The following is a 24,997-nucleotide window of genomic DNA, read 5'->3' on the forward strand; positions in this document are numbered from 1 at the left end:
ATGCTAAGAGCAATGTGCATTTCAAGCCTCATGATAAAATAAGCTCATTGACTGTGTGCTCATGCACAAATCTAGTCTGATTTCAAGATAGTACAACCACATTGTGTAAATTACTATGATGCTCTGGAGTATAACCCAAATTGTAATCTGATCTGCACAGTCACTGTTACGATTTGTTACCTGGAAAAGCAGAAATCCAGTCAGAATTTGAGATGAGTTTAAAAATAAAGCGGAAAATAATCTTTTATTTTATTAACTGCAAATATGAAGTGTAGATAAACTATTTATGGAATTGAGATGGCCTGTCCTAGCCTGAAATGTGTGTGTGTGAGCTTCCTGGTCTTTTTTAGAGTCAGCAAAGGTACAGTTACTGAGTTCTGCTGATAGCTCCCCTGATCAATAAAAATATCTCCTTCAAAAGAAAAGGAATAATTTCCTAGGACTCTAAGAGCTACTGTGAGCATTTAGAAAATGCGCAAATGTCTACATTGGGTTCATCCCAAATTAAGCAAGATAAATCCCTCTCTAGCTATGCAAAATTAGGTGTTTGAACTATTAATCAAAGCTGCTTTTAAAGTCAGTGAAAGGAGACCAGCACCTCCACAAAGCAATTAATCTTATCCTTGGATGTGTGTTTATCATCACAGATGGAAGGAAACATACCTCCACTGCAGGGAACCCTGAAGGTTAGATAGGTAGATTAGATACCAGCAGTGGGTTTTGTTCGAGATTAGATGTAGACGTGAGTTGAGTTTATCAGCTACCATTATAGTCAAACGGGCTTCTTCTTTTGGTCTAATATCATTTGAGATGATCTAGGATATCCTGTCTGTGTTCAGTTGCCAGTACAGATGATTACAGGTCATATGCTGCAATTTCCAGCCTGTCTCAAATGTGTAAGGTGTGCTAAAGTGCATCAAATGAAATTTTATACAGATATTTTGGTGAATAAAAGAAGTTCAATGAAAATTCAATCTGTTCTAAAGGAAGAATATTGTGTAAGGTAAATCTGTGAGAAATCAACCAATTACATTATCTACCATAAAATTAGCCACAAAAGATGAAGCGAGTAGACACAGCGTATTCCCATTCTCAATGTATGCAAGTATGAAGAACCTGTGAGGAAAGTCTCTAATGTTAATATTTGCTTTTACACAAATAGTCTTCTCTCCAGTTTACAAATTGGATTCAAAGACACCATTATTGTCACAGAAATACAATGTTTGGCTTACATGTGAAAAATAGCATTTGTCTCACCCTCTGTTCAGACACAGAAGAGAGGAAAATACCACTCCAGAGCTTTGATGAGCTCTGACGAACACATAGACTCACTACAACTTCAAAGAAATGAATCCTGGTCTTGTATAAAGAATGCAAAACTCCCGCAGAAGTAAAAAAATACCTCATTCATATGTCTGGAAACAGGATTCAGCTCTGAGAACTAAAACAGCTTGCACCCACCTGCTGCTTTAATTCTGAAACATCTTTTCAATTATTATCTTGTATAAATCACTAATCCAGAGCAATGTGCTTTACTATGAAGACAGTATTCCAGTCATAAAGTTTGATCCAAGTGGAAACTCCACAAAATTAAGCAGGAATGACCAGAACATTACAACTATGATCTTGGTTTTCTCCATGACAAACTCTTGCATTGACTATTACACATTTACAAGGTTTCAGTTTTCATTTGGTTATTGTTGTTTAAAGCCGGAGAAGGCTTGCTCTTCTGGCCATCAGTTCCTCCTTTGGATGTGTCCTGGAAGAAAAGCCTTGGCATCCACAGTGACATCAAAATTCGCTTATATTCATTCCGAAAATTCTGATTAAGAAGACCATATATTATTGCATTAAGGCAGCTGTTGAAATAGGCCATTAAGTAACTTATAATGAATAACCATTCAGGAACTTTTGGTGCCATTTCCGTAGGATCAATGGCTACAGCCAGTCCAATGAAGTTTAGAGGTGCCCAGCAAAAGGCAAAAATCACAAAAACAACAAACATGGTTAGAAAGTTTCTGAAGTCACTTGGCTTCAATCTTGGCTTTGTTTCTGACTTGACTCGTCTTCGAACTTGAAGCACTAAAACCCAAATTCGAAGGTAGCAGAAGCTGACAATGGTGATAGGGACGATGAAGTGAATGACCACCACAGCTATTGTGTAGTAGGAGCTTGCAGTTTGGACAAACGTGCATGAATAGATGCGTGGATCATACTTCAAAGAGCCAACAAAAAAATTTGGCACAGTTGCAATTACTGTTAATATCCAGACTAAGGAGACGTACAACATTGTATTCCAACAGCTGTACACTTTGTCATAGGCAAAACTATGACATATGTAGCAATATCTGTTTATTGCAATTGCAGTGATGTTGAAAATAGAGCCTATTACACTTAGTCCCATCACAAAGCCACTGGCTTTACAGTGCGTTTCACCCAGTGTCCATCCATTGCGGAAAATAGCTAAGAGCACCAGTGGGTATGGATACAAGGCCACCACCAGATCAGCCAAAGCTAGGCTCACCACAAATGCGTTACCTGGAAGGAAAGAAAAATACAGAAGCATAAGTCTGAAAGCAAGCATAGCTGTGAAGAAGAAGAAGAAAAGTGTTTCATTATTTTGGACGTCTGCAGTGCTAAATTATTGGTGATGTCAGCAAGCAGCTGGTATATAGGACCAACAGGGAAATGATTTTACAACGTAACTTGGAGCACCACGGAAATATCTGGAGCAACAGGGTGTTTCCAGTCTGTTGGTGACTGGATTATATCCTCCTTGCCCTTTTTATCTTTAATAAACATAGCCATAAGTGAGCTGTTACATAAGCACATGTTTAGTTGTTTAAGTGTAGCTAACTCCGCGGTTGGATTGATAAAATGAAAAAGAAAAAAAAGTCTAAATTGTGCCAGGTAAGTAAGCCATTCTGCCATTCTATCCCATCACTTGCATGCTAATGGGCTTCTCAAGCATAAAGGAGAAGGATATACAAAGACTAGGTTTATAGGTATTGGAAGAATGTCTTGTTTTATGTATACTCTATGTATACTCTATGTATACTCTATGTATACTCATTGCTGCAGAATGTTCTGTAGAATAGATATTTTCTGCATGAATGGTCTACCCATACTGCAGTTATTTTCTTCTTGGATTGTCTGAGGAAGAGTGGATCATCTTCACCATCCTCTGCAGAAAGGCATATTTAATTATACAAAGAAAAGTTCCTTACATGCAAGAGGAAGTATTAATATTTTCTGATGATGATATTCAGGGAATATAGGTGATATGGTTGAGCCCTGTAACCAGTGTCCTTTTCATCAGTTTGAAATATCTGACATTGTATCTAAGGGTATTTTTATAAAATAGTGAGACAGTAAGTTATATTCCTGAAAAATGTTCTTTAGGAACTTCACTCTAGAAGACAGAGGTACTAATGTTGAATTCTTGGCATTTAGGTAACATAATATGTATATGGTTTGTATGGTTTTGTGTATGGCTTTCCTACTCTTCTTTCTTTCCTGGAAGTCCTTCACAGCATAAACTGATATGGAAAAATCCAAGTAATTTTAAAAATTGGGCATGGAAAATAATTTTTTTTTGGAAGGAGAAGTTAGGTGCTCCATTCTACATATTCTGAGCTTACTAGTCCTCAACTAACAAGTTCTTCATGTCATATTAAGAATGGCATTAACTGGAAGTCGTAAAAGCAACAACCACGTATAAATATGCTAATCAAAAATGACGGAATTTCACATCGACTCTGTTTTCTCCACCTGCTTTACATCTGTAGCTTCTTGAATTAGGGAATGGGGAGCTGTCTTTCTCCCATACACTTTAGGGGACCACCATGCTCACCAGAATTTGCACAACAGCAAGCAAACTTAATGGAAAGCAGGATTATCCATCTGCACCCTCAGAAACATAGCCTATCTCAAGAACAGTGCACAGCTTATTTCAGATAGCTGTATAAAGATAGTTACTTGTTATGCATTTAGTAGCCTGTTTCCTATATTTTAAAAAGCTACACAAGTCTTTCCATAGCTGCAGCTGGATGCTTTGTGAGGAAAGGCTGAACAAATTGGGGAGATGATTGAGTGAGCCATGATAACTTCAAATGTTCCTATGATTGTTGTGATTCCAAGCAAGCTTCAGTCACAACAAGGAAGTTTCAAAATAGACACAGAGAAAAAAAATTAATGGCAAGAAGAAGGAAGTGTGGGAACACCTTGCTCTGAGTCTGCCACTGAAGATTGTAAGAAAATAGAAAACAAGGATTTGTCAGCACTGGCCTAAATAAAGCTGATCCCTTTGTGCAGGAAGGATGAGATGACTGTGAAGGCCTCTTGTAGCCATGCGGCAAACAGGACAAAAACAAAACTAACAAAAGAACAAGGGCATCTTTATCAGAATATATTTACATCCTGGCAACAAGAATTTCTCTTACGTTTTTTCATCATTGTATCTGACATTAGAAAATAGAGAAGTCAAAAGTTGGAAGTCAGAAGAAAAAAAGGAAGGAAAAAAGGACAGGAAAAGGAAGGAAAGAAAATACTCTTTTTTCTGTTTTAGAATGTCTTTTGGAGAAAGAGAGAATTTAGTCTAGTGTGTTCACTGAGATTAATCTAAACTCTAAGGCCTTCCAGCATCAGCTTCTACCCAAAATGTAATTGTTCAGTTGAAATAGAGTGGGCATTGAGCTCTTTCAATCACATTTGGAAATAAACTGTCAAGTACATTTAGCAAGATTTTTTCAAAGTTTTGAGCACAATTTAGGACTTCTTGAAAATTCCAGGTGCAATGAATAAATAGAGTGAGCAAGGAACTTGTCAAAAACTTAATTTACTAGTTTACAACTCAGAAGAAAAATGATCCAATATCTATAAAGGCCTCAGGTGATTTGTCACTTCTATGGCTTTTTACAGGGTTGAATGTTCCCACTGTGCACTGCAAAGTAAGCTCCAATGGTATTTTGCTGTCTTTGTGGATGACTACAGTATTAAGTTTAATGTTTATTACTGCAATGAATAATCTACAGAAGTAGAGAGAAACTTTTCTAATTCAAAAAACATAAATAATTGACATTTTGAGAAATCAAAGGTCTTAGACATTTTCTATGTGCTTCGAGAAAGTAAATGTTCCTTGACACACCTAACCCAGGGCTTTTAGAGTGGCCTAAATTACATTAATAACATAAGTAAAGAGGTAACTTTTTGCTGCTTGTAACAAAATAGAAAGCACAGAATTTTCATCTAGCTGGAATTATTATCGTTGCTTCTGGAATTTACTTGATGAATTTTGTTCTTAGATTTCAGTTTCACTAGAGAGAGAGTTATTTTCATTTTTTCACTGGAGTGGAAATATCCTTAATTACAAGCAGTAGCTACTGAAAGCCGTATGTCTTGCCAGGTATTTAAAAATATGCACATCTGTGCTGTTTTAAACACTGATAGTTCTATGCATAAAAAAGAAAATAAGTTCTGATATTGAATTTGGGTGCAACAGAACTAGATAGGTATTTCATGAAGCTTTCCTGCATACTAGTTTACTTACTACAACTAACAGGAGAAAGAGAACTGTCACATCCTCTGGTAATCTTGGTATGACTTGATGTTATGGGAATTTACTTACAGAAAAAACTTTTTGGTAAGGCTAAAACTTTTAAGGGCTAAGCATCTGCTTCTGAGAAGACAACTGACTTTGAATTTCTTTACTAAAACCAGGAGCAATTGCAATGAGCAACTATTTTTTAAAGTTTTTTCTTCTCCCTTTGGTTTTAAACTGGTGAAAATGCTTAATTATATATCATATGTCATGGTGTTTGTGGGTTTTTTAGGTAACGTTTTGGTTGTTACACATTGGTTTAACAAGTTTTTATATGTCGCATACAGACATCACCCTCTTCGATCTATGACATCAGGTGGAGCAGAGAATTAAGTCTTTCACACACTGACATTTGAATTCCCTGTGACAGTACAAGCCAAGACCTAGGGTAAGCTTTGATTTACTGAGACATGTTAATTTGGTATAATGTTCAACAGCGTGTTGCTAACAGAAGGTGTAACATAATGCTCCAAACAAATGCCAGATGGGAGTTTGTTTTCTTTGTGAATGTGACAGTTTAAAGGCAGTGATATGCGCTTTTTTAGTTTTGTCTCAATATTTCAGATATTAGGGAGGTATACTGCAGACTTTGATGTAAGGGAAAGGGAGAGGCGATACATTTCCACTAGAACAACATATTTTAGAGCCTTCCTGCCCTCCAGCAGATCAACTCCCATCCAATTTGGTGTTGCCTGCAAACAACAGAGGGGGTACTCAATCCCCTTGTCCATATCACTGATAAAGGTATTAAACAGGACTGGCCTGAAGAAGAATGCTGGACTCACAAGAACAAAACCTTAGCACGTAAAAAGGACTTAGAGATTGTGGCTAAGTGACTTGCAGACTCCTGGACTGGAACAGAACTGTGTTCTTGGCCCTACATCTGCAGCTATGAGTTAGTGCTGGAAGCTACATTCACAGGAGGAGAATTTTAGGCTTATTAGGCAGATCTCTCAGCTGTCTGACACAGACACAGATTTACTGAAAGGAGGTATTTAAACTGCACTGTTGTGTTTGAGATCATGATTTTGGCATGCTTGGCAACTAGGCATGAATGTAACCCAAAACAAAACCTCCACTGCTTCTCCCTCTGGTTAAGTATGGGAACACCAGTCCTTGCTGCGAGTTTGCTGCCTTGAGTTTGCCAATAGACGACAGATGTAAGAGTGCCGTGCTGCTGTTAAAAGGCCTGAGGTTTGCAGTCCCTGGGCGCGCAGTTTGCTCGCCGGTGGCTCGCTGGGCGCTGCTGGGGACGGCGGTGACACTCTGTTGCCACCTAGTGCGGGAGCCACGGCAGAGACAGAGCATCGCATCCCCTGGCAGGGCAGCGGGAAACGCCCGGGGCTGGCTCTTCCAAAGCAGAACGCTGATCCTTAATCAGATACTACATTTGCGGGGCGATGAATACTTTTCTGGGCTTCTGATACTTTCTAAGATTGCAGGAACTTTTCCACTACTGGGTATTTTCAGGAAAAAAAAAGGGAAGCAGAAGAGGTAAGACAGGCTTTACTACTAGAAAATTTCACTGTTGCCTAGCAGTTAGGACTCTTCCATGACAGAAGAACCCTTCTTTGAAAAAGACTTGAGTTTATGTCTCCCGTAGTCCCCAGAGAGTGCCCTACTCACCAGCCCTGCTGCTCTTCTGGGGTTAGCGGGCTTGTCTCTTTCTAGGTTATGTTCAAGAATTTCAGCCTAGAATCAGAATACACAGGTTACCACTTGTATTGTAGAGTGCTCTTTATCAGTATGCTCATCCAAAATAAGTTTAAAAATCCCTCTCATGATTTAACAGCAGGGAAACTGAGATAGGTACAAGGCACTGATTAGGAAGAACACTCCAGGTTCATGAATTTTGCTCTTACTTTTCTGTTAAATAATACCACCTCTGTAAGGCATCCTCTGGGAAAACTGGCAGCACTGGTCCAGCTTTCTTCTTCCAAACAGCATCATAGTGGCATACTGATGCTGAGGGATGGAGCAAAGAGAAGAGCTAGAGCTATTAAATAAGGCTAGTTGTAGTTGCATTAAAAGCAAATAAAAGGGAATGGTCGCTGCACTAGGTAGTAAATCCTTAATAGATTTTGCAGATGAAAAAAAATTTACTTGTGTTCAAAGGAAGACTGGAAAAGTACTTGTAAGAGTACTTAATTGAAGTACTACATTTGAAGTTTACCTAACAGACATACCATACAGATTTAGGAACTCCTCTGAGATGGAAGGAATCACAAGTTGTAATAATGCAGAACCATTGTGCAGGGCTGCTCTGTTCTCTTTTTCTCCTCGGTTCTTGCTTCCTTCTACTGCTTAAGACAGAGCACGAGTCTAGCTATGCCTTGTTCTGTGTGTCCAGCCATCTGAAACTGAGCTGCATTTTGCAGCAGGCTCAGGAAAGATCCCTTATATTCATGCCCTAACAGTGAAGTCGGGCTCCTGCCTTGAGGGTAGTCAAGGATGGAAAAGGCCCGTGTTGCTGCTGAGAGAATCATAGACTTGTAGAATCACAGAATGGTTTGAGTTGGAAGGGACCTTAGGTGTCATCTTGTTCTAACCCCCTGCCATAGGCAGGGACACCTTCGACAGCATCAGATTTGATTAGATAGGCTCAATGCTCCACCCAGCCTGGCCCTGAACACTTCCAGGGTTTGGGCATCCACATTTTCTCTGGGCAATCTGTGCCAGTGTCTCACCACCTTCCCAGTAAAGACTCTCTTACTAATAGCTAATCTAAGTCTACCCTCTTTAATTTAAAATCTCCCCTTTTCCAGTTTAGATGTCACACAGGGAGTGAAGCTAAGACATTCACTCTGAGGCTTAGTGCCATGGCACCAGTGGCAACCCAGCCTCAGAACCTCCAGTTGCTGATAAATAACAACAAAACTCGACTGGTTTTTCACTGGTTCATGAAATAAGTCCTGTTTTCTATATCTGCCAGTACACATCAGCTTAATTTTCTTCTCTTGAAGTAATCACAGCTGTTGATTGCTTCAACCAAGAAAGAATAGGAAACCTACTTGTACAACTGCAAGTATGAAAACTCATTTACTGCTGACAAAGGGGCTAATATGAAAAGCTGTAAAATACAACAGGTGCAATTTAGTTAGATCCTATAAAGAGCTGGGCGACCTATAATTTTTAATAACTTTTTATTCAGTGTCTCAGCATTATATTGCATGTCAGAAAAATAAAAGTGAAATATGTCGCATTTTATAGGATGTTGCTTTGTTAAAGGGACAAACAAAAACCCTACCCCAAAACTTGTTCAAGATCAACTATAAAAGACTGAAATGTGGAACCAAACAAAGGAAGAATATTTCACTTATAAAAACTCTGGGAAAAAACTTCATTATGCCCTGACAGATTTTAATTTGTATTGTGTGAAACAATAGTTCATTCCATCACCTTTATTATTACTTTCATCTTTGCTACTGTATCTAAACTATATTTGTGTCAAAGGAAATTATGTTGGTATTTTTCTTTATTACTGCAACAAAACATTGCTCAAGTCCTTAGAATAACTTAACTTCCACCTTCTTTTATAAAAAAAGACAGGAAATTGAAAAATGAAAATAATTTTGTTCAAACTAAGACCATGTTTTGTTTTGTTAAGCTGTTTGGTTTGTGTTTTGTTCTATTTTAATATTTGCTAGCAGATTATTTGAATTTAAAAAACCCAAACAAACCAACAAATCTCAGACATTAAATAGTTCTATTTTAAAATATAAGGCTTAAGATATTACTGAAGACACTGAGGCTATCAGGCTGGTATATGAAGTGGATAAAACTGGGGACTATTGGAAACTATGGGGCACAATCAGGACCAATTTGCCAAGAGATTTGATTAGCCATGATAAGGGACATCTTGTAGTTTAGCCCTGCAGACCTATTTAGGCAGCCCAGAAATTTTTGACCAGTGTAGATGTTGGGGTCTCCACTTAGACAACATAAGTCATGCAAGTGGCAATTTCCTCAGTGCTTTGCTCAGCTGCTCCGTAGGTGGAGGACTTGCAGCCCGTGACAGCTACTGAGACAAATACGTGCAAAGCATGTACATGTCAACTGGTTCCATCTGCTAAAAGAAACCAAATCTAGGCCCATTACTCCTCCTATGTACTTTTGGGTGTTCCTGTTCAACTCCCAGACAGGGCGGAGGATCTTGGATTTTTTTAAAATAGGATCTGATCCACTGCAATAAATAGAGTACACAGGAACATCTAATTGGAAAACATTTATGTTGACAAGTTGCCAATGCTTCTAAACAACCCGAGTCCCTACATTATAATCTTCTTTTCTTCTCTTGTTTCCTGTTTCACCAAGGAAGAAAATAGATGATAATAAAAAAAATGGCCATTATAACCTTTCAGAAAGGAAAAGTCTTAGCCTTTCTTTTCTGAGCTTTTGGAAGGCCTCATTACTGTACATGCATAGGGAGATGAATGTCTTCAGAAGCTGTTGTCAGTCTCTGCCATCTGCTTCTTTTGGAAACAAGGTCTTAAAGCAAAGTACAGTGACATGATTCATCTTATAATGATACTCATAGGTTTGTAAACAGCATGTGAACAGATGAATAAATAAAATGCTTTTAAAGAAGATGATTGTGTATTCTCTTCTGAAGTATTAGCTGCTTTGTGTTCCAACTCAATACAGACAAAGTGTGTAATGATCATTTGCTGAATCAAGGTCTTTTCTGAGAGCCAGTAGAAGCCTTGAAAAATGACAAGACAACAGCTCTACTGTGGCTAGGCCTGCAAGTCATGATGATGTTGAGATAGGTAAATGAGGGGTGGTAGGCATGCAACCAGTATAGCCATAGAACCACAAAAGCTGGAACTTTTCTCTGGAGTTTATCTAGTCCAACCCTCCCATTCAAAGAGGGATAAGCTGTAATGGGTTGTTCAGGGCCATGTCCAGTCAGCCTTTCAGTGCCTACAGCTACAGAGACTCAACAACCTCTCAGGGTGACCTGTTCCAGTAAGGAATCAGTGTACAGGATATTTAATGTTTTCACTAGGGGATAGAGGCAACATGCTGTCAATTTTGTGACAGATGAGGGGTCTACTTGATCTACTAAATATCAGAGGGTACTTAAGATCATGCCTGTTACTATGCATGCAGACACCAGACATGGTCATTAACAATGACCTAGACTTGCTAGGTCAGAAGAAGAGGCCCCAGTGCCGATTAGAATAGATGGGGCTTTGTTTTTCTTATACTTTGCCTTCAGATTCTTTGTGACACCAGAACTTTTTGAACAATCTTTGACTGGACAAAACAGCCTGAGCCAAACACAGAACCTGGACCAAGAAACGTTTCCAGACCAGTAAATCTACAGGCTAGTAAAGGCACAGAACTCTGTGGGGTAGGAGTGTGGAGTCTGGTAAAGGCTGCACAGAAAGAGGCAGGAGGCACCAGCTCCTAGCAAAATCATTTTCAGAAAGCAATTCCCACTGGCTTTAGCAAGGCTAGAATGCTCCTCCTTATCTAAATACTCACCTACTAGGTTAGAATAATCTAACCTAGATTCTGCAGAATCCTGTTCCACATGCTGCTCTGATGACCTTTGAGCACTGTGAAGTGACTGCAACCAGCCCTTCAGACCAACTCCTTGTGGCAGTTCTAGCTCACCCCAGTGAGTGCCCTGGTGGCCTGTGACCCAGAAACACAGCTGTGGGTGACTTCTGTCTGCCTGACCTACTGAGTCACACCTCTTGTACTCCATGAATACACTTGCAAACTGGAGCAAACCAATATAGCTTTTACTAAGATGAGTTCAAATGGAAATCACTATATTTTATATATATATATACATATATACATATATATATATATACACACACATATATACATATACATATACATATACATATATATACACACATATATATACACACACATATATATATATACATATATATATACACACACATATATATACACATATAAGCGGCATGAGAATGTTTGAGAGTGTTTGAAGGTCACCTGCTTCACTATTGTGTTTGTTCTCCATAAGCAGAGCAGATATTCTTGCTTCATCTTTAACCAGGAAGCTGGCTGCACAGAAAGTTTTATAGTCTTTATGGTCCTAGCATACCAGGTGTTTCATAAGAGTGACTAAAGAAGATTGTATTGTTTTTAGATTATCCAACCAAAGGCAAGGTTACAGGATCTCAAATTAGTTAACTTTTCTTTCACTCTGAAACAACAGATGTCCAGTGCTGAAATTGGACTCTGGATTGTGTAGTTGAGGTTTCATACACAGTACCATAATCATAGGTAAAATCTTATAAACTCTTTCAACCCATTTACCAGTAGATATTTTTTTCTAGGCAAATCAATATTGTTACACCATCCTTTTACAAAGCCTGCCTCAACATCTGATTAATGTTTTACACATTTTACTTCTAATGACTGCAAAGGGAAAAATAAAAAAAGAAAGGAAAGTCTTGCTTAACATGAAAACTGATTCAGAAAGTAATCTTTTGTCCATGGGCTCTAACCCCACCTGTGAATCTAATAACAATTACTTTTGCAGTTGCTTGAAAAATATCTCAGGGAGACTTCTTGTCCTTGAGTAGGAGTGCTCTAAATTTCCACAGCACAACACTCACTTTCTGACATTATATTTTATGCCAGTAAAACACCTGGAGTATAATGGTGTACTGTCTGACTCATGGCAGGGAAGTTTGAATTTTAAATATTCTTTCTTTCATGACCACTAACATAACAAGACAAAGGCATACAAAGATACCAGTCGCCTATTAATCAATTTTTTTTCTCTCTAACAATGCAAAATTACACTCTGTGCATTCCAGAAATCAGCACATAAAATGCTTAGATTGATTATTATTACATATATTCATAGGCAACAGCCTTCACACAAAATGTTCTTTTCCCTATTTGCACTCAAATGAAACTCTGTGTACACTTGAATTATTTGGAAAAAATGACTGGTTTTAGAATGAGAGTACACTGAGAATTTTGGGCAGCATTGGAGCAAATCATAGAGACCTGAGGATGCTGCTTGTTGGTTCCTGTCTTCTTTGCAGTGATATATTTTACAATTTGCTGCTAGCTCTAAACTTACAATTAGTTAACATAATTATATTTACAAGGGCTGAGATACCAAGTGGATATTTTTCTTGTTAGTCAGACTGTTAGTTCCAGGAGCTGCATGTGCTATCTTCTGACAGCAATTATTGCCTACGTTGAGCAAATACGGCAATATAAACCAACAGGTAAGCAGCTGTTGTTCTGTGGTAAAAAGATGACAGTATAAATGGAATTATCATATAAATTATTATCATCTTCATAAGGTGTTTAAACATTGAAACTGATCCAAGTCCATAAAACACAGTTGAAAAAATTAGTAAGTCTGTCAGAAGGGTAGTGTTTTTTCTGCAGACATAATTTAAGCATCATTTATTAAACAGTGTAATCAAATACCTCTACAATTAATAAATAATTAACAAAAGAATCCCAACAGTCAGGATTCTAGGCATTTGATGAATGTGCTAAAGGTGTTTTTATTTGCTTTCATGTCGAGATGTAGCTGTTCCATATGAAGCTGAAATGTCAGGAAAATGCTGCCTCTGATATATCTCAGTCCTTATCAGTATGGAGAACAAAAGTAAAACAGAAGATTCTGAAGCAGCTACTCTTGTTAGGGAGGATGCACCACAGTGTTGCACCCACAGTGATTTAGACATGTTTCTGTGGGGTTTTGCTGTCAGGAAATCTGTTCTATGCCCATATCAAGGTGAAAAGTTAAAAAAGCAGAACAACTGCTTGGATTCGTTTTTGGGAAGATGAAAATTGCAATAGCATTAGTACTCCTTTCTGCAAATGAACAAATGGTTTTATCAGCTCAGGATTACATGGCTGTTTTCATAAGCATTTTGGAAACAAGACAATGTACTTGTGAGTTCAAGGCACCAATATGCACTGGTAAAGGATAACTTCTAAGAAGCCAAAATCTGAAGCATATCTGAAGGTAGTGGTACTCATAATAGATCTGAATTGGAGTAGGAGTAGAATTTACTCCTAGAGGCAGAGAACAGGTTGTCACTGATTTAATGGAATGGGAGTAGTCTCCTATAACTTCCTCAACACAATGATTAAAGTAATCTGGTGAATATATATCTGCTAAGAGTAGATGAAAAAATTAGTCTTTTGAACTGAGTTGTCCTAGCGCTCTGTGGGGAGGTTTGGTCTCTTAGCTCTGGCTGATTGTGACAAAGAGCACCATGAATCCTTGAATTGCTTCTGCTGGTCCATCCAAGAATAGAGCTTTACTGCAGAGAGGTCATTCCTCATGCAGTCAGTGTGTCTTACAACAGGAATGTCAGTTCAGAATCCAGGAGAGAGCTGGCAGGAAAGGGAGTGCTCCTAAGACCCATTGGAACTGCCACAATACAGCTGCTAAGAGCTCCTTCTAATTTCCTGTATCTGAGAGTATGTTTTGAGAGTATGTTTGTGTTGGTTATATCAAGGAGATGAAAGAAACTTATTCATACTCTGAGCTGAAAAAAAAAAAAACCACAAAAAACCAAAAAAAACCCCAAACAAACAAACAAAAAAAACCCAAGCAAAAGCTGTGTGGCTGTGTTAGACTAGGCCTTAAGGGGAACCTGAATACACTGTTGCAGCAAAAGCATCGCTCTAACAGCATCCTTTGGTTTTCCTTCCCTTGAAACAAGGATGGAGTGGACTTATGCCAAATGAAATACATGACCCTTAGATTCTTCTTCACAAGTTCAGGAAAACATACTTCTGCAGCCCAAACCTATCCTTATCATTCTGTTTCCTATAAAGATAAGCATACCAATAGCTCCACTTATTAAGTGGACAAGGACTTAATATTACATTCTAAAAGAAAAGTCTCTTGGACCTGATCTTGGCAATAAACTTTGTTTTTGCTTATCAACAAATGGATTACCATACAGGATAACAGTAAATGGTAATTCAGAACAATTATAATTTGGCAATAATGTATTGCCAAGTGTTTCAAAGGAAGATACAAAATACCCTATGGCTGCAGAATAACCTGCACTAAGTTACAATTTTACCCTAAACAGCATTTCCTGTGGTGCAGATTAATAGAGAAGTTATTTTTCTACTTTATGATGTTTCTGTACTCTTAAATACTTCTTTCAATCCCTCTAGGATCATAATTACAAACTTTCTGTTTCTGAAATAATTTAAAATTCTGTATCCTTCAGATTTTTTCTCTTCTAGAACAATCTTAGGTTCCCACTTTTCACTTTTTTTCTAAATTTACCTGCAAGATTCACCCTCTTTGGTAAAGAAATGTTCTTATTTTGAAAATTAATAATACTGGCTCTTCACTTTGCTCTTCTACTTTTGGATTTACTTACAGGTTAACAAAGTTCAGAGTTATTAATTCATAAGTAAGTTTGAAGACTTATTTTCTCATTTGGTTACTGTTTGAACCAAGCCTCACAGAAAAGAGGATGGAATTGGTGATGAACCAATTCTGTTTCCTCTCCAAGAAGAGAATAGAAGTATAACTAGGATTATGAGATGAGTCACGGGCACATGAATGAATAGTTCTAGAAGTTATATGGAAAGATTTGGAGTATTGATCATTTGGAGGTATTTTCTGGGAAGAGGTTTTATATCTTCATGGACAGACTTCACCTAAGCATATGGGATACCAGCTTGCAATCCAAGCTGGCAGAATGAATAAAAAGAACTTGAAGTTCAGAGATGGGAAGAGAGCTTGAGAAAAACTATGTAGTTTCTTCATTTAACACCCATGGCAAGGGAATTTTGGCTTCAGGAAGGTGGTGGCAAAAATACGGCAAATAGGAGCTCAAACATTGCAGAGTTCAACTGAAGTGGTAATATAAAAAGCACTAGAGTCAGTTAAAGGGTGCCAGGAACCTAGGCAATAAAATAGGGGATCCAAAACCAGTGAGAAATAAAAATAAAACTTTATGGAAACAATTCTGTTAGAATGGAATTGCACCAGTGATCAGAGAAGACAAATACCAACCAAAAGGTCTATTGTCTTCATAAAAGAAGGAGAATGAAGAGAGAGAGAGAGAGAGAGAGAGAGAGACTAGAGAGGATATCCTGGTAAAAGACAAAATTACACTGGGGAAGAGTTGCAAAGACAATGTGCAGTGAAGAATGCAGAAACCTGAAATTGGATGAGAACACCTTCCTTTTAGGAGGAAAACATTAATGAAGCAAATTTAACAATGCAGGTCCTCATATGTAAAGGGGAAAATAAGCACAGAAATGGCAGCTGAGTTGTGGACATAGACCCAGCAGATTTCTTCAATTCAGAGTCTATTTCCCAATATATCCCAGCCTTTGTTTTCATAAAGAACAAAGACATCCCTGAAGAGCCTGCCATAGAAAATAAGGTTGTATTGAAAGTAGATGAGATTATTTTGGTTAAATTAAATACAAGAATAAACAAAGCAGACATAGCTAAGAAGGGGGCTTGCACATTTTGATAAATAAAAGAAGCTAATTAGGAAAGTAAAATCAGCTGTATTGAGGAGCTTAGGGATTTGAATGTGGAAGAAGCTTGGCATTTCTTCATATTCAAGGTACAAAAATATTCTGTAACTTGTGTCCAAAAGAGGGAAAAATATAAGAAAAAGTTCCAGATCTAGATGGAGAAGAAGTTGTCTCAGTGAGGACAAGAAATGAGGCTAGAAGTAAAAGATATGTCCACCAAGAAAACTGCTAGAGAGAGCAAGAATTGATAAAATTGAAACTAACCCCCTAAACTTCTTTGACTTCACAAAAACTTGTAAAATTATTAAAATGCCCTTTCAGCACAGTGAAAAAGAGGAAAGGAAAGACAAGTTACTGGGGGAGGGAGGCCCTGAAAATTGATTTAAAATGGCTCCTGGTTTGAAGAAAGATTTTGCTAGGCCTTTTAATAAGGACAAAAATGGTGGTCTTGGGGACAAAGCATTTGACAGGTGAGGAATTAGCATATCTACACTACAATAAAGCGAAAATATCAGAAAGATTGAATTTTCTTGATGGCAGGAATTTTTTAACATCTGTTATCTCAGAGATAGTGTTGTGTTCTGAAAGCATTGAAAGCTACATGTGGGACCTGTAAAAAGGGGCTGAGATGTTCTCTAGTCCTCCCTGCCAGTAGGGAAGCGCAGATTTCTCTCAGGCTTGAGTGATTTGATTTCTCTCAGAGCTTGGCTCCCACATGCATCCCAAAGAGCAGTGTTGCCATGACTCACTTGCAGCTGTGGTGCTCTCACACTTTACTACCCATTTCCTCCTCCTTTGCTATGGTGCTGCACAAATGCTGTTTCTTTTTGCATGAATGGTGCTCGCAGTAAGTCAGAAAAGCTATTAGTCAGGGAGTAATAAGAACAGCAAACCAGTGCTGCCACCTCTGGAAGATTAGTTTGTCTACCATGGAATATGTGTTAACATGTTCACCTGTATTCAAGGTGGGAAGTTGTTGAAAAGGAAGAATGAATCGAGAACTATTTGGGTTCTTAATCTCAGTTGTAGCCAAGACTGGAGAGACAAACTTGGAGGGAGAGGAAAATTAAAGATGCATGTATAGAGAAATGGAATAAAATCAATGTGAGCTTATACAAAGTGGCTGCACCAACCAATCTGATCATCTTTATTTAATAAAAGCTGGACTTGGACTTTCTGGATCTGGGAGGTTGCTCTAAACAAATCTAGCCTTGGAATCAGCAGGGTACCACTTACAGTCTGTTGCTACCACTTCCTGGACAATGATGAAAGAGAATTGTTGGACTGGAGGGAGATAACCTACATTGAACTAATTTTGTCTGTTTCAGAAGTATTACATCACAAAACACAAAGAGAACTAATGAAATTTTGTGATAATACAGAGTTGAGAGCCTACTGATACATGGACATGCCAAGATCTTTTTTTGCTTGAGGACTAAAAGACCAGAAAGTGGATAGAGTATAATAACATGAGATATGAGGTCGGGCACGGAAGGAATAATTGTGTAACAAAGGAAAAAGAAGAGCTGCATCAGCAAGTGACTGCACCAAGAACAGTCACCCATATTATGCTACCACATAAAAGGAAAATATGTCTTCAAGGCATGCCAGTTCCATTTTGTCTATCCAGGAAAGGACAGAGCAGAATAAAATGTTATTATTTTCTTGAAAGTATTGGTGGTACTTCATCTGCATTACTGAGAACAGGTCAGTTTTCTGTTTAAGACAGATTAATTTAGTTTGGAAAGACCTAAAAACCCCAGGAAAATTAAGAACTCATTTGTTTACTTCCCATTAATATTGCACAAGAGTTCTCAATGGGTGGAGAAACAATCCATTCAAATTAAATGACAATTGTAATTCTACAAATAAAGATATCCCCTCTAAGTAAGCAACTAATAATCACAAAGTTAAAAGAAAGTAAAAATGAGTTTGAATCATGGTAAGAGATAGAAAACCTTTATTCTAAGTGTTGGGTTCAATGAACTTTTGTGAATATTGAAGCTATGTTTCCATCAATTTCTTAGCATTGAGCACCTTTAAGGAGAATGTGAGGGAGAATATGAAAGCCAAACACATGCAGTCCAAGGGCTAATGATTCTGTGGATCCAGGGTTCAAGAAGTAAGGGGTACAAAAGCTGAAACCATCAGAGTGGGATCTCATGATCTGCTCATCAAAATATGTTCTTGTCAGCGTCACTGCTGGTATTAAAGGACAATTTTTCCAAGTGGTTTCAGGAATAGGTTTCTCCACTGTTGTTTTGTAAGAGATGGATTCCATCACAGGAAACAACTACTTGTATTCCAGTGGACAGGAAAAATAATAGTAGAGGAATAAAGGAGGGAAAGAGAACTGGTGTGGTCAAAGAGATGAAGAATAACTGAAAACAGCATTTAACGATGGGGATAACTTACCTTCAGCTGTATCACAGAAATGTGGAGTGAAGGCTATGGAAAGAGCATGGAAAAATGCTACAAGACTTGCTTATATTGCTGAACAAGTTTATTTAGTAGATGGATAAGTACCAATATTACAATCCTACATGCAGGATTGTTTATTTTGTACAGATGACCATATGAGAAGCATTGTCCATCTCTAGAGCCACATACACATTAGACAGAACTAAACATGTGAAAACACCGATGCTCTTACAGGTAAAAGAAACATGCATTTTGATTTAATTTGTGTTGCAACAGCACCTTGCTATTCAAATGGAAATGAGAGTCTCACTGTGCTGTGTTAGCTGGTATATATAGAAAGGAAAATAGTGGAGAGGGTGAGGAGGGCTGACAAAATGCACTAAAAATACCACTTTACACTAATGCATTCTTTGGCAATGCACCAAGGTTAGTATTAATATTCTGCCAAAAGTCAAAGGGTCCCAATTCCTCATTACTATTTGAAATGATATTGAGTTAATGTGCCTAATTCTCACTTCTCACTGATTTTATGCTGGCTTTAGGACCAATGAAGTATAAATGGTTTGCTTTATCTCTCTCCTCTGGGAGATGCCTTGCTGGTTCCCACTTTCTAGAGTGCTTCCTACCAGGTTCTTACCCCAGCCCATAATGTTACATTTATCACTACAGCTATACAAAAGTATCTTTAAGGTTCTTAAAAGCATCTAGTGGCTTTGATTTACTTGATGCACTTTCCGGATACTTGATCATCCAGCAGTGGTTGTTGAGCTCATGTAAACTTTAACACTTCAAAAGTTCAGCAATATAAAAGCTGCCGTCAACCGAGCATGTTTAATTGCAGGCACACAAAATCAATAATTGTTTCTGAAAATTCAGAACACATTTGACATTTCAAATAGAAAGGCAAGCTGATTTAATTTTATTATTTCCACATACGAAGTTTTATTTAATTTTGTAGTGTGTTAGATGAAATTGCTCTCTTCCCAAATTAGAACTGATAAAAGCATTAATTTCTCTAAATTAAATCACTTTTAGAGATCAGAAGTTGCTCAGCCTCTCACAGAAAGACTGGGTGCAGTTATGTAAGACAAGCATGTTGATTCATACCAATTATGCTATGCATTACTTGGAAAAGTCTTCACAGATTTTCCCCAAAACCAAATTTAAATGTGGAAAGAGGCTCCTGTGTGATCTGAAACAATCATTCTGTTGTAAGGCTGTCAAAATTCCCATGTTTGAGGAGTGAATGAGCAATGTCCGGAAACACCAATCCTATCTAGTCTTTATTTCTCTCCTGCTGAACATAATAGGGTACAAGCCCAGTGGCTAATAGGTCATTTTATTTCACTCCATTCTTGCATCTCCCATTATATAACAGCATTAGAATAGATTTACTTTTGGTCATGCTTTAATTTCTAGGACAGTGATGCATAATTACATTGTTTCCTGTTATCAGATCTCTCTGTGAAGTCTCAAACAGAATAGTGTTGATAAATCCTGGAAAAACTGCTAGACCTGTATTGCTTTCTGAAGGTATGATTACTTCTTGTGCCACAGAAGTAGGCAGAGCTGGTTAATTTATTCCTTATACACCTGTGACTTATTTGAAGTCCCAAACTCTCATCCAAGAAAAATCTCTCACTAACTTCTTCAAAGGGAACTGAGTGCTCATGATGTATAGCTCTTCCTTTTTCCTTCGATCATCTAGATGTCTTCCTGTCATAACCATTCCCCTAACTTCACCTTTTTCTTCTCTGACAAGGTCCAAAACTCCTTTCATGCTGTTCTTCCTCACCATTTCCCTTTCTACTGCATTCACTTCCCTTGCAGGTACAAACACATCGTTTCTTGTTTGTTCAGAATAGAAACCTGCAAGTCCACCTGCTTTTCCACCTTTCTTTGTCAGAGGCTAAGGGTTCCTTTCCCATTCCCTCTATCACTCCACCCACATCACTTTCCAGTCCTCTTCCACTCTGCTTCCTCCCTAAGAAATTTTTCCTGAAAAGGACATTTACCAAACTATGCCCTTTCAGTTACACCTCCAAGAGTCATGTCCCCCTGATGTAAAACCAAGAACTGCCAATTTAAAAGGTATTTAACCTTATGAAGATTATGCAGAAAGAATTGCCCGCTGTTTTTCACAGTACTTATCAAGGATAAAGAGATCTTTGGGACAGGGTCAGTGACATCACATTAAGGATTATCCTAGAAGGAGATCAATTAGCAGGTATTTGAACTAGGTAGGAAGACTACGTTTGAGGGATTTTTTGTTCTGTGGTGTTGTTTTTGTTTTGTTTTTTTGTTTGTTTGTTTTTGTTGTTTTTTTCTGGGGGGGGGGGGCGGGGGGGGTTGGGTTTTTTCCCCAACAGTCCCAGGGTGCCACAGAGTACTTTGATCAGCATCTTGGAACTTATTCTTCCAGGCACCACTCTCTTCAAGTCCAAACTTCCCTGTGCTGTTGTTTGGGTGAAGAGCACCTTTCAGAAGAGACTCCGTCTCTTCCCGCCCCTGGATGGGATTTGGTGCCTCGGGCCGGCCGCCCCCTCCAGCGAGAGCCCTGTTCCCTGGACGCTCCCTGCCCCCGGAGTCCAGGCGCGAATCCCTCGGGAACTCGCCTTCCCCTGCCGCCGAGGGGGCCGGGAGAGCGCCGGTGAGTCACGGCGGGTCCCGCGGGACTCCGTGCCCGCCGCGGCTCCCAGCCCTTCCCGTCCCGTCCCATCCCGTCCCATCCCATCCCAGCCCAGCCCAGCCCCGCTCCGCTGTCCCGGGGCAGCGCCAGCGCTGCTCGGCGGCCGCGGTCCCGCTCGGGGCACGCAGGGCTGCGGCTCCGCGGCGTGCGGCGCTGCCGGGCTCGGCACGGCTCTGCTCGTCCCGCTTTGCTCCCCCGGGACGGACAGCCCAAGCACAAGCGCACGGACTCGCAGCGGCCACCCCATGCCTTCCCTCGCTCAGCCAAATCACCCTTGCAGACGCTGTCGTGTTCAGTGCTGCTCGGGGAGTGTGGTCTCTTATCCGGGTGTAAATGGGTCTTGCCGGCATCTCCCGCCTGCAGCGAGACGTGCAGCGATTGGGGAGCGCAAGAGTTACCCCTCCATAAACTGCTTTTGCCCCTGAGTCGGATTTAACTTAGAGCAAGAGCAAGGAGCGCCTGCTCCCCGTTAGCAGGAGCTCTGGTCACCGCACGTGAGACACGACAGCGCTTGGGAAGCGACGCTGCTTAAAAACACCCCAAACCAACACCCCCAGCACCCCCAGGAGAAACAAGGCAGCAGGTCTCCCTCCTTCCCGGTGCAGGGGAGCACCCCTGACACAGAGGACCGATGGCAGAGCCCTCTGGCTCCGAGCGCGGGGAGCGTAGCGCTCCGGACTCCTGCCAGCTCCCAGCAAAGTTTGGTTATCCCGAGCTGCGTGCGCATGGAAAACGAGGGAACTTGAGTCCCGAAGGAACGAGGAGTTCCGGGAACAGCTCAGTACTACAAGAACTATAGTAGATACACCACAATTTCGGGGATAGGACTCTATACTGCACCGACACCCAGCATCCAGCTGAGCGCGGGTGTGCCCAGCTTGGCGCATCAGGGAACAATCGGCTCCATCGAAGGGGAGCCGGAGGGGCTGCAGGATCCGCACGCCGCGGGACGTGCTCGAATCAGGGCCAGGAGGCAAATCAGAGAAGTTGGTTAGAAGCTACAGAGTTTTCTAGTTTGAAACACGTTGTAACCGGCCCGGCAGAGGTGAGGAGATAAAACCAGTACGTTTAGCAAGTAAAAACCGCAGAGCAACATTCTAGCACACACAAGGAGAAAGTGTAGACACGATTCAAAGACAACACCGGACTTTATTTGTTGCGTTCTGGTTGAAGGATGTGCGATGAGGAGACAAGAAGGCGATTTCGTGAAGACTACCGTGAACTCTGATGAGGGCTCCAGAGAGCGGGCTGAGCCGCTTCCCCACGCATGCACAGCACCGTATCTTTAGGACACTTGAGCAAGTTTTAAAAGCTCCTCCTTCACTCCTCCGACAGCTTTGGGCACGCTTTTTGTCGCCGAATGGCACCGATTCCCCTCCTCGGGAGCTCCATAGAGACCACATAACGCCTCATTAGGAACCACTGAAGGACCTGCGTTCCCGGACGGAGGGCAGCACGGAGCCCGAGGGGAGCGCAGAGGCGGCGCGCTGGGAAGGGCGACCGAGCGCCTGGGGGTCCCTGCGCACACTACAGGGCAAGAACCCACGGATGGGGGCTCTACCTCCCCGCCTTCAGCGGGCGGCCCGCACGGACTCGGCAAGCGGGCTGGACTCCTCAGGACAGCTGGAAGCGAGGACCAGGATAGCGGCGGGACTCCGGGCGCTCGCTGCTCCCTGCCACGGCCGGGGCAGGGCGCGGGGGTCAAGCCCTTACCTGAGTTCCGAAGCTTGCGGTTCTTGAAGACGGAGAGGATGACCAGGAGGTTGCCCAGGATGTCCACCACGGTGGTGAAGATCAGCACGCTGGACAGCACCGGCACCACCCAGGCGGGCCGCGGGGCGCCCGCCGCCGCCGCCTCCCGCTCCGCCAAGCCCAGGCGGCCGCGCCCGCCCGGGTCACAGCAGTTCCTCAGGGAGCCGTTCTCCAGCATCGCGGCCACCCCGTCCGGCGCCTCCCCGCGGTCACCGGCGGCGGCCCCGCGGACTGCCCGCGCGGGCGGGCGGGAACGGCTTTAAGGGGCGCGCCGGGCGCTGCTCCGCCGGCAGGGGCGGGCATGGGCGGTGCCAGAGCCCCCTCCCCTTTCGAGGGCCGTGGGGGAAGCCCGGGGGCGGGCCCAGCCCCGCCTGCCAGGGGAGGGAGGGAGGGAGGGAGGCGGCGGCGGCGGCGGCGGCGGGGGGGCCGGCGGGAGCGGCGGCAGGGGGGCCGGCGGCCCGGCCGGAGCGGCGGCGCGGAGCGGGAGCGGGAGCGGCGGGGGCTGCCGGGGCGGGGGCAGCATCCGCGGGTAGCAGAAGCGGCATCCGCGGGTAGCAGAAGCAGCCGCGCTCGGCCATCCCCGGTGACAGCTTGCGTGGCCGGAGAGCCGCGGGGACAGGCGAGGGCGGCAGAGAAGCCGCTGTCCCAAACGCTGCTCCTGCCCCAGGGCTTAGCCGCGGACATCCGCCATCCGCCGCCGGGAGAGCGCTTGTTTGGGGCTTGTTTGTTATTTGGTTCTGGGGAGTTGGTTTTCCCTGCCCTGCGGCTCGGACCGCGGTGTTCCCGGCAGTGCAAGGCCGGCGCTCCCCCCGCCGCTGTCGCCGCCAGGCACACGGTGCGCCCAGACGAGTGTTCCTGGCACATTGCTGCCGTCGGTCTGGCGGCAGATCTGAAGGGGTCGTACCCTGCCTTCGCCGTGGCCTTGTGCCTCGCGTTTGAACACAGCGGTCGGGTCGAGACCGAGGGCAGCGCCCTCAGTCGGGGCGATAGCTGCGAGCGCCATGGACGGGACGTGCCCGCGCCCTTGTCGGCTTCGGAATCCGGGCGCGCTCGGCGCGATTTTCCCTCCAAGCTGCAGGGCCGACAGAAGGGCACCGGCGGGCTGCGCTCTGCAATTACGCTTGAAACATATAATTTCCTTTTGGCCCCTCAAAGTGACAGCTGCCATACGCTCATTTGCATGAAGTAAACAAGCGAGAGGCGTGCGGCAGGGGAGGGCACGGCAGGGCCCGCCTGTCGCTGTGCCCGGCTGGCGGCGTGGCACTGTGCCGCCCCGTGCCGCGGGCACTGGGACACCGCGCTCGCACCGCCGGGACCCGCAATTAGCGCTGCTCGCAGCACACGTAACTCGGGAGGGTTTCGTGCCCTACTTCGCATTGTTTTCAGGCCATCCAGGTCACGCTGTGTTGTTGTCCTGCTTTCAGAGGAAGGTATGCCCCTCAGGTTTTCAAGAATTAGATCCTGAGGTAACCTGCCTTCTGGCGTTAGTTTGAAAAAACAGGACAAGTTCCTGTCTTTTCTAACGGTAAATAACTTATTGTGGCTCCTTGCTTCTTTGAGGCGTAACGTGCACAGGTGTTGTCAAAATGCCAAAGATTACTTTGTGGGCTTTTTTTTTTTTTTTTAAGAAATAGTTTATAGTTCAGTTTAAAATCCTAGTCAATTTTAGATAAGCTGAAGTAGTCCTGGTTGGAGTGAACACAGAATCGTGCATGTGGATTTTTGTGCCAGTCTTATTTACACTGATTTAAAAAAAAGAAAACAACCCTACTTCAGATGCTTTCTGTTTAACGTAGGCAATATGTAAGGCAACATGGTCCTTTTCAAACTACAGCTGGAGTTATCACAGCTTCATGGCTTGGACCAAAAAAGAACCTTCTTCTGAGAATTGTGACTCCTAAATAGTTATTTTGCAGTTCTGATATAGGAAACTAATTACTGCAACTTGACAGGACAGGCTCATTCTTGATAGCAGCGAGAGTTCACTTGATTTTCCTTTTTCTTTCTCCAGAAGTTGAAAAGGTAGCTGATCCAAGGAAATGCCTGTT

At 42.0% G+C, this 24,997-nt stretch overlaps 1 protein-coding gene across 1 annotated transcript; it reads right to left on the bottom strand.

The window, feature by feature from the left end:
* Positions 1–482: 482 nt before the first annotated feature.
* On the bottom strand, positions 483–23,127 carry MTNR1B (melatonin receptor 1B). The gene is made up of 2 exons (XM_054270044.1): positions 22,911–23,127; positions 483–2,538 (listed from the first exon to the last, which is right to left on the bottom strand). The coding sequence occupies exons 1-2, from the start codon at positions 23,125–23,127 to the stop codon at positions 1,670–1,672; spliced, it is 1,086 nt and encodes a 361-aa protein (XP_054126019.1). The 3' UTR covers positions 483–1,669.
* Between the last annotated feature and the right edge of the window lie 1,870 nt (positions 23,128–24,997).

The sequence above is a fragment of the Melozone crissalis genome, unplaced genomic scaffold, assembly GCF_028551555.1.
Source record: "Melozone crissalis strain CALT ecotype California unplaced genomic scaffold, PUWL_Pcris_2 ptg000008l_1, whole genome shotgun sequence".
NCBI lineage: Eukaryota > Metazoa > Chordata > Aves > Passeriformes > Passerellidae > Melozone > Melozone crissalis.

Coding starts and splice junctions, on each gene's coding strand:
- MTNR1B (XM_054270044.1), bottom strand. CDS start 23,127: ATGCTGGAGAACGGCTCCCTGAGGAACTGCTGTGACCCGGGCGGGCGC. Junction 2,539..22,910: donor CCGCAAGCTTCGGAACTCAG/GTAAGGGCTTGA, acceptor CTTTCCTTCCAG/GTAACGCATTTGTGGTGAGC.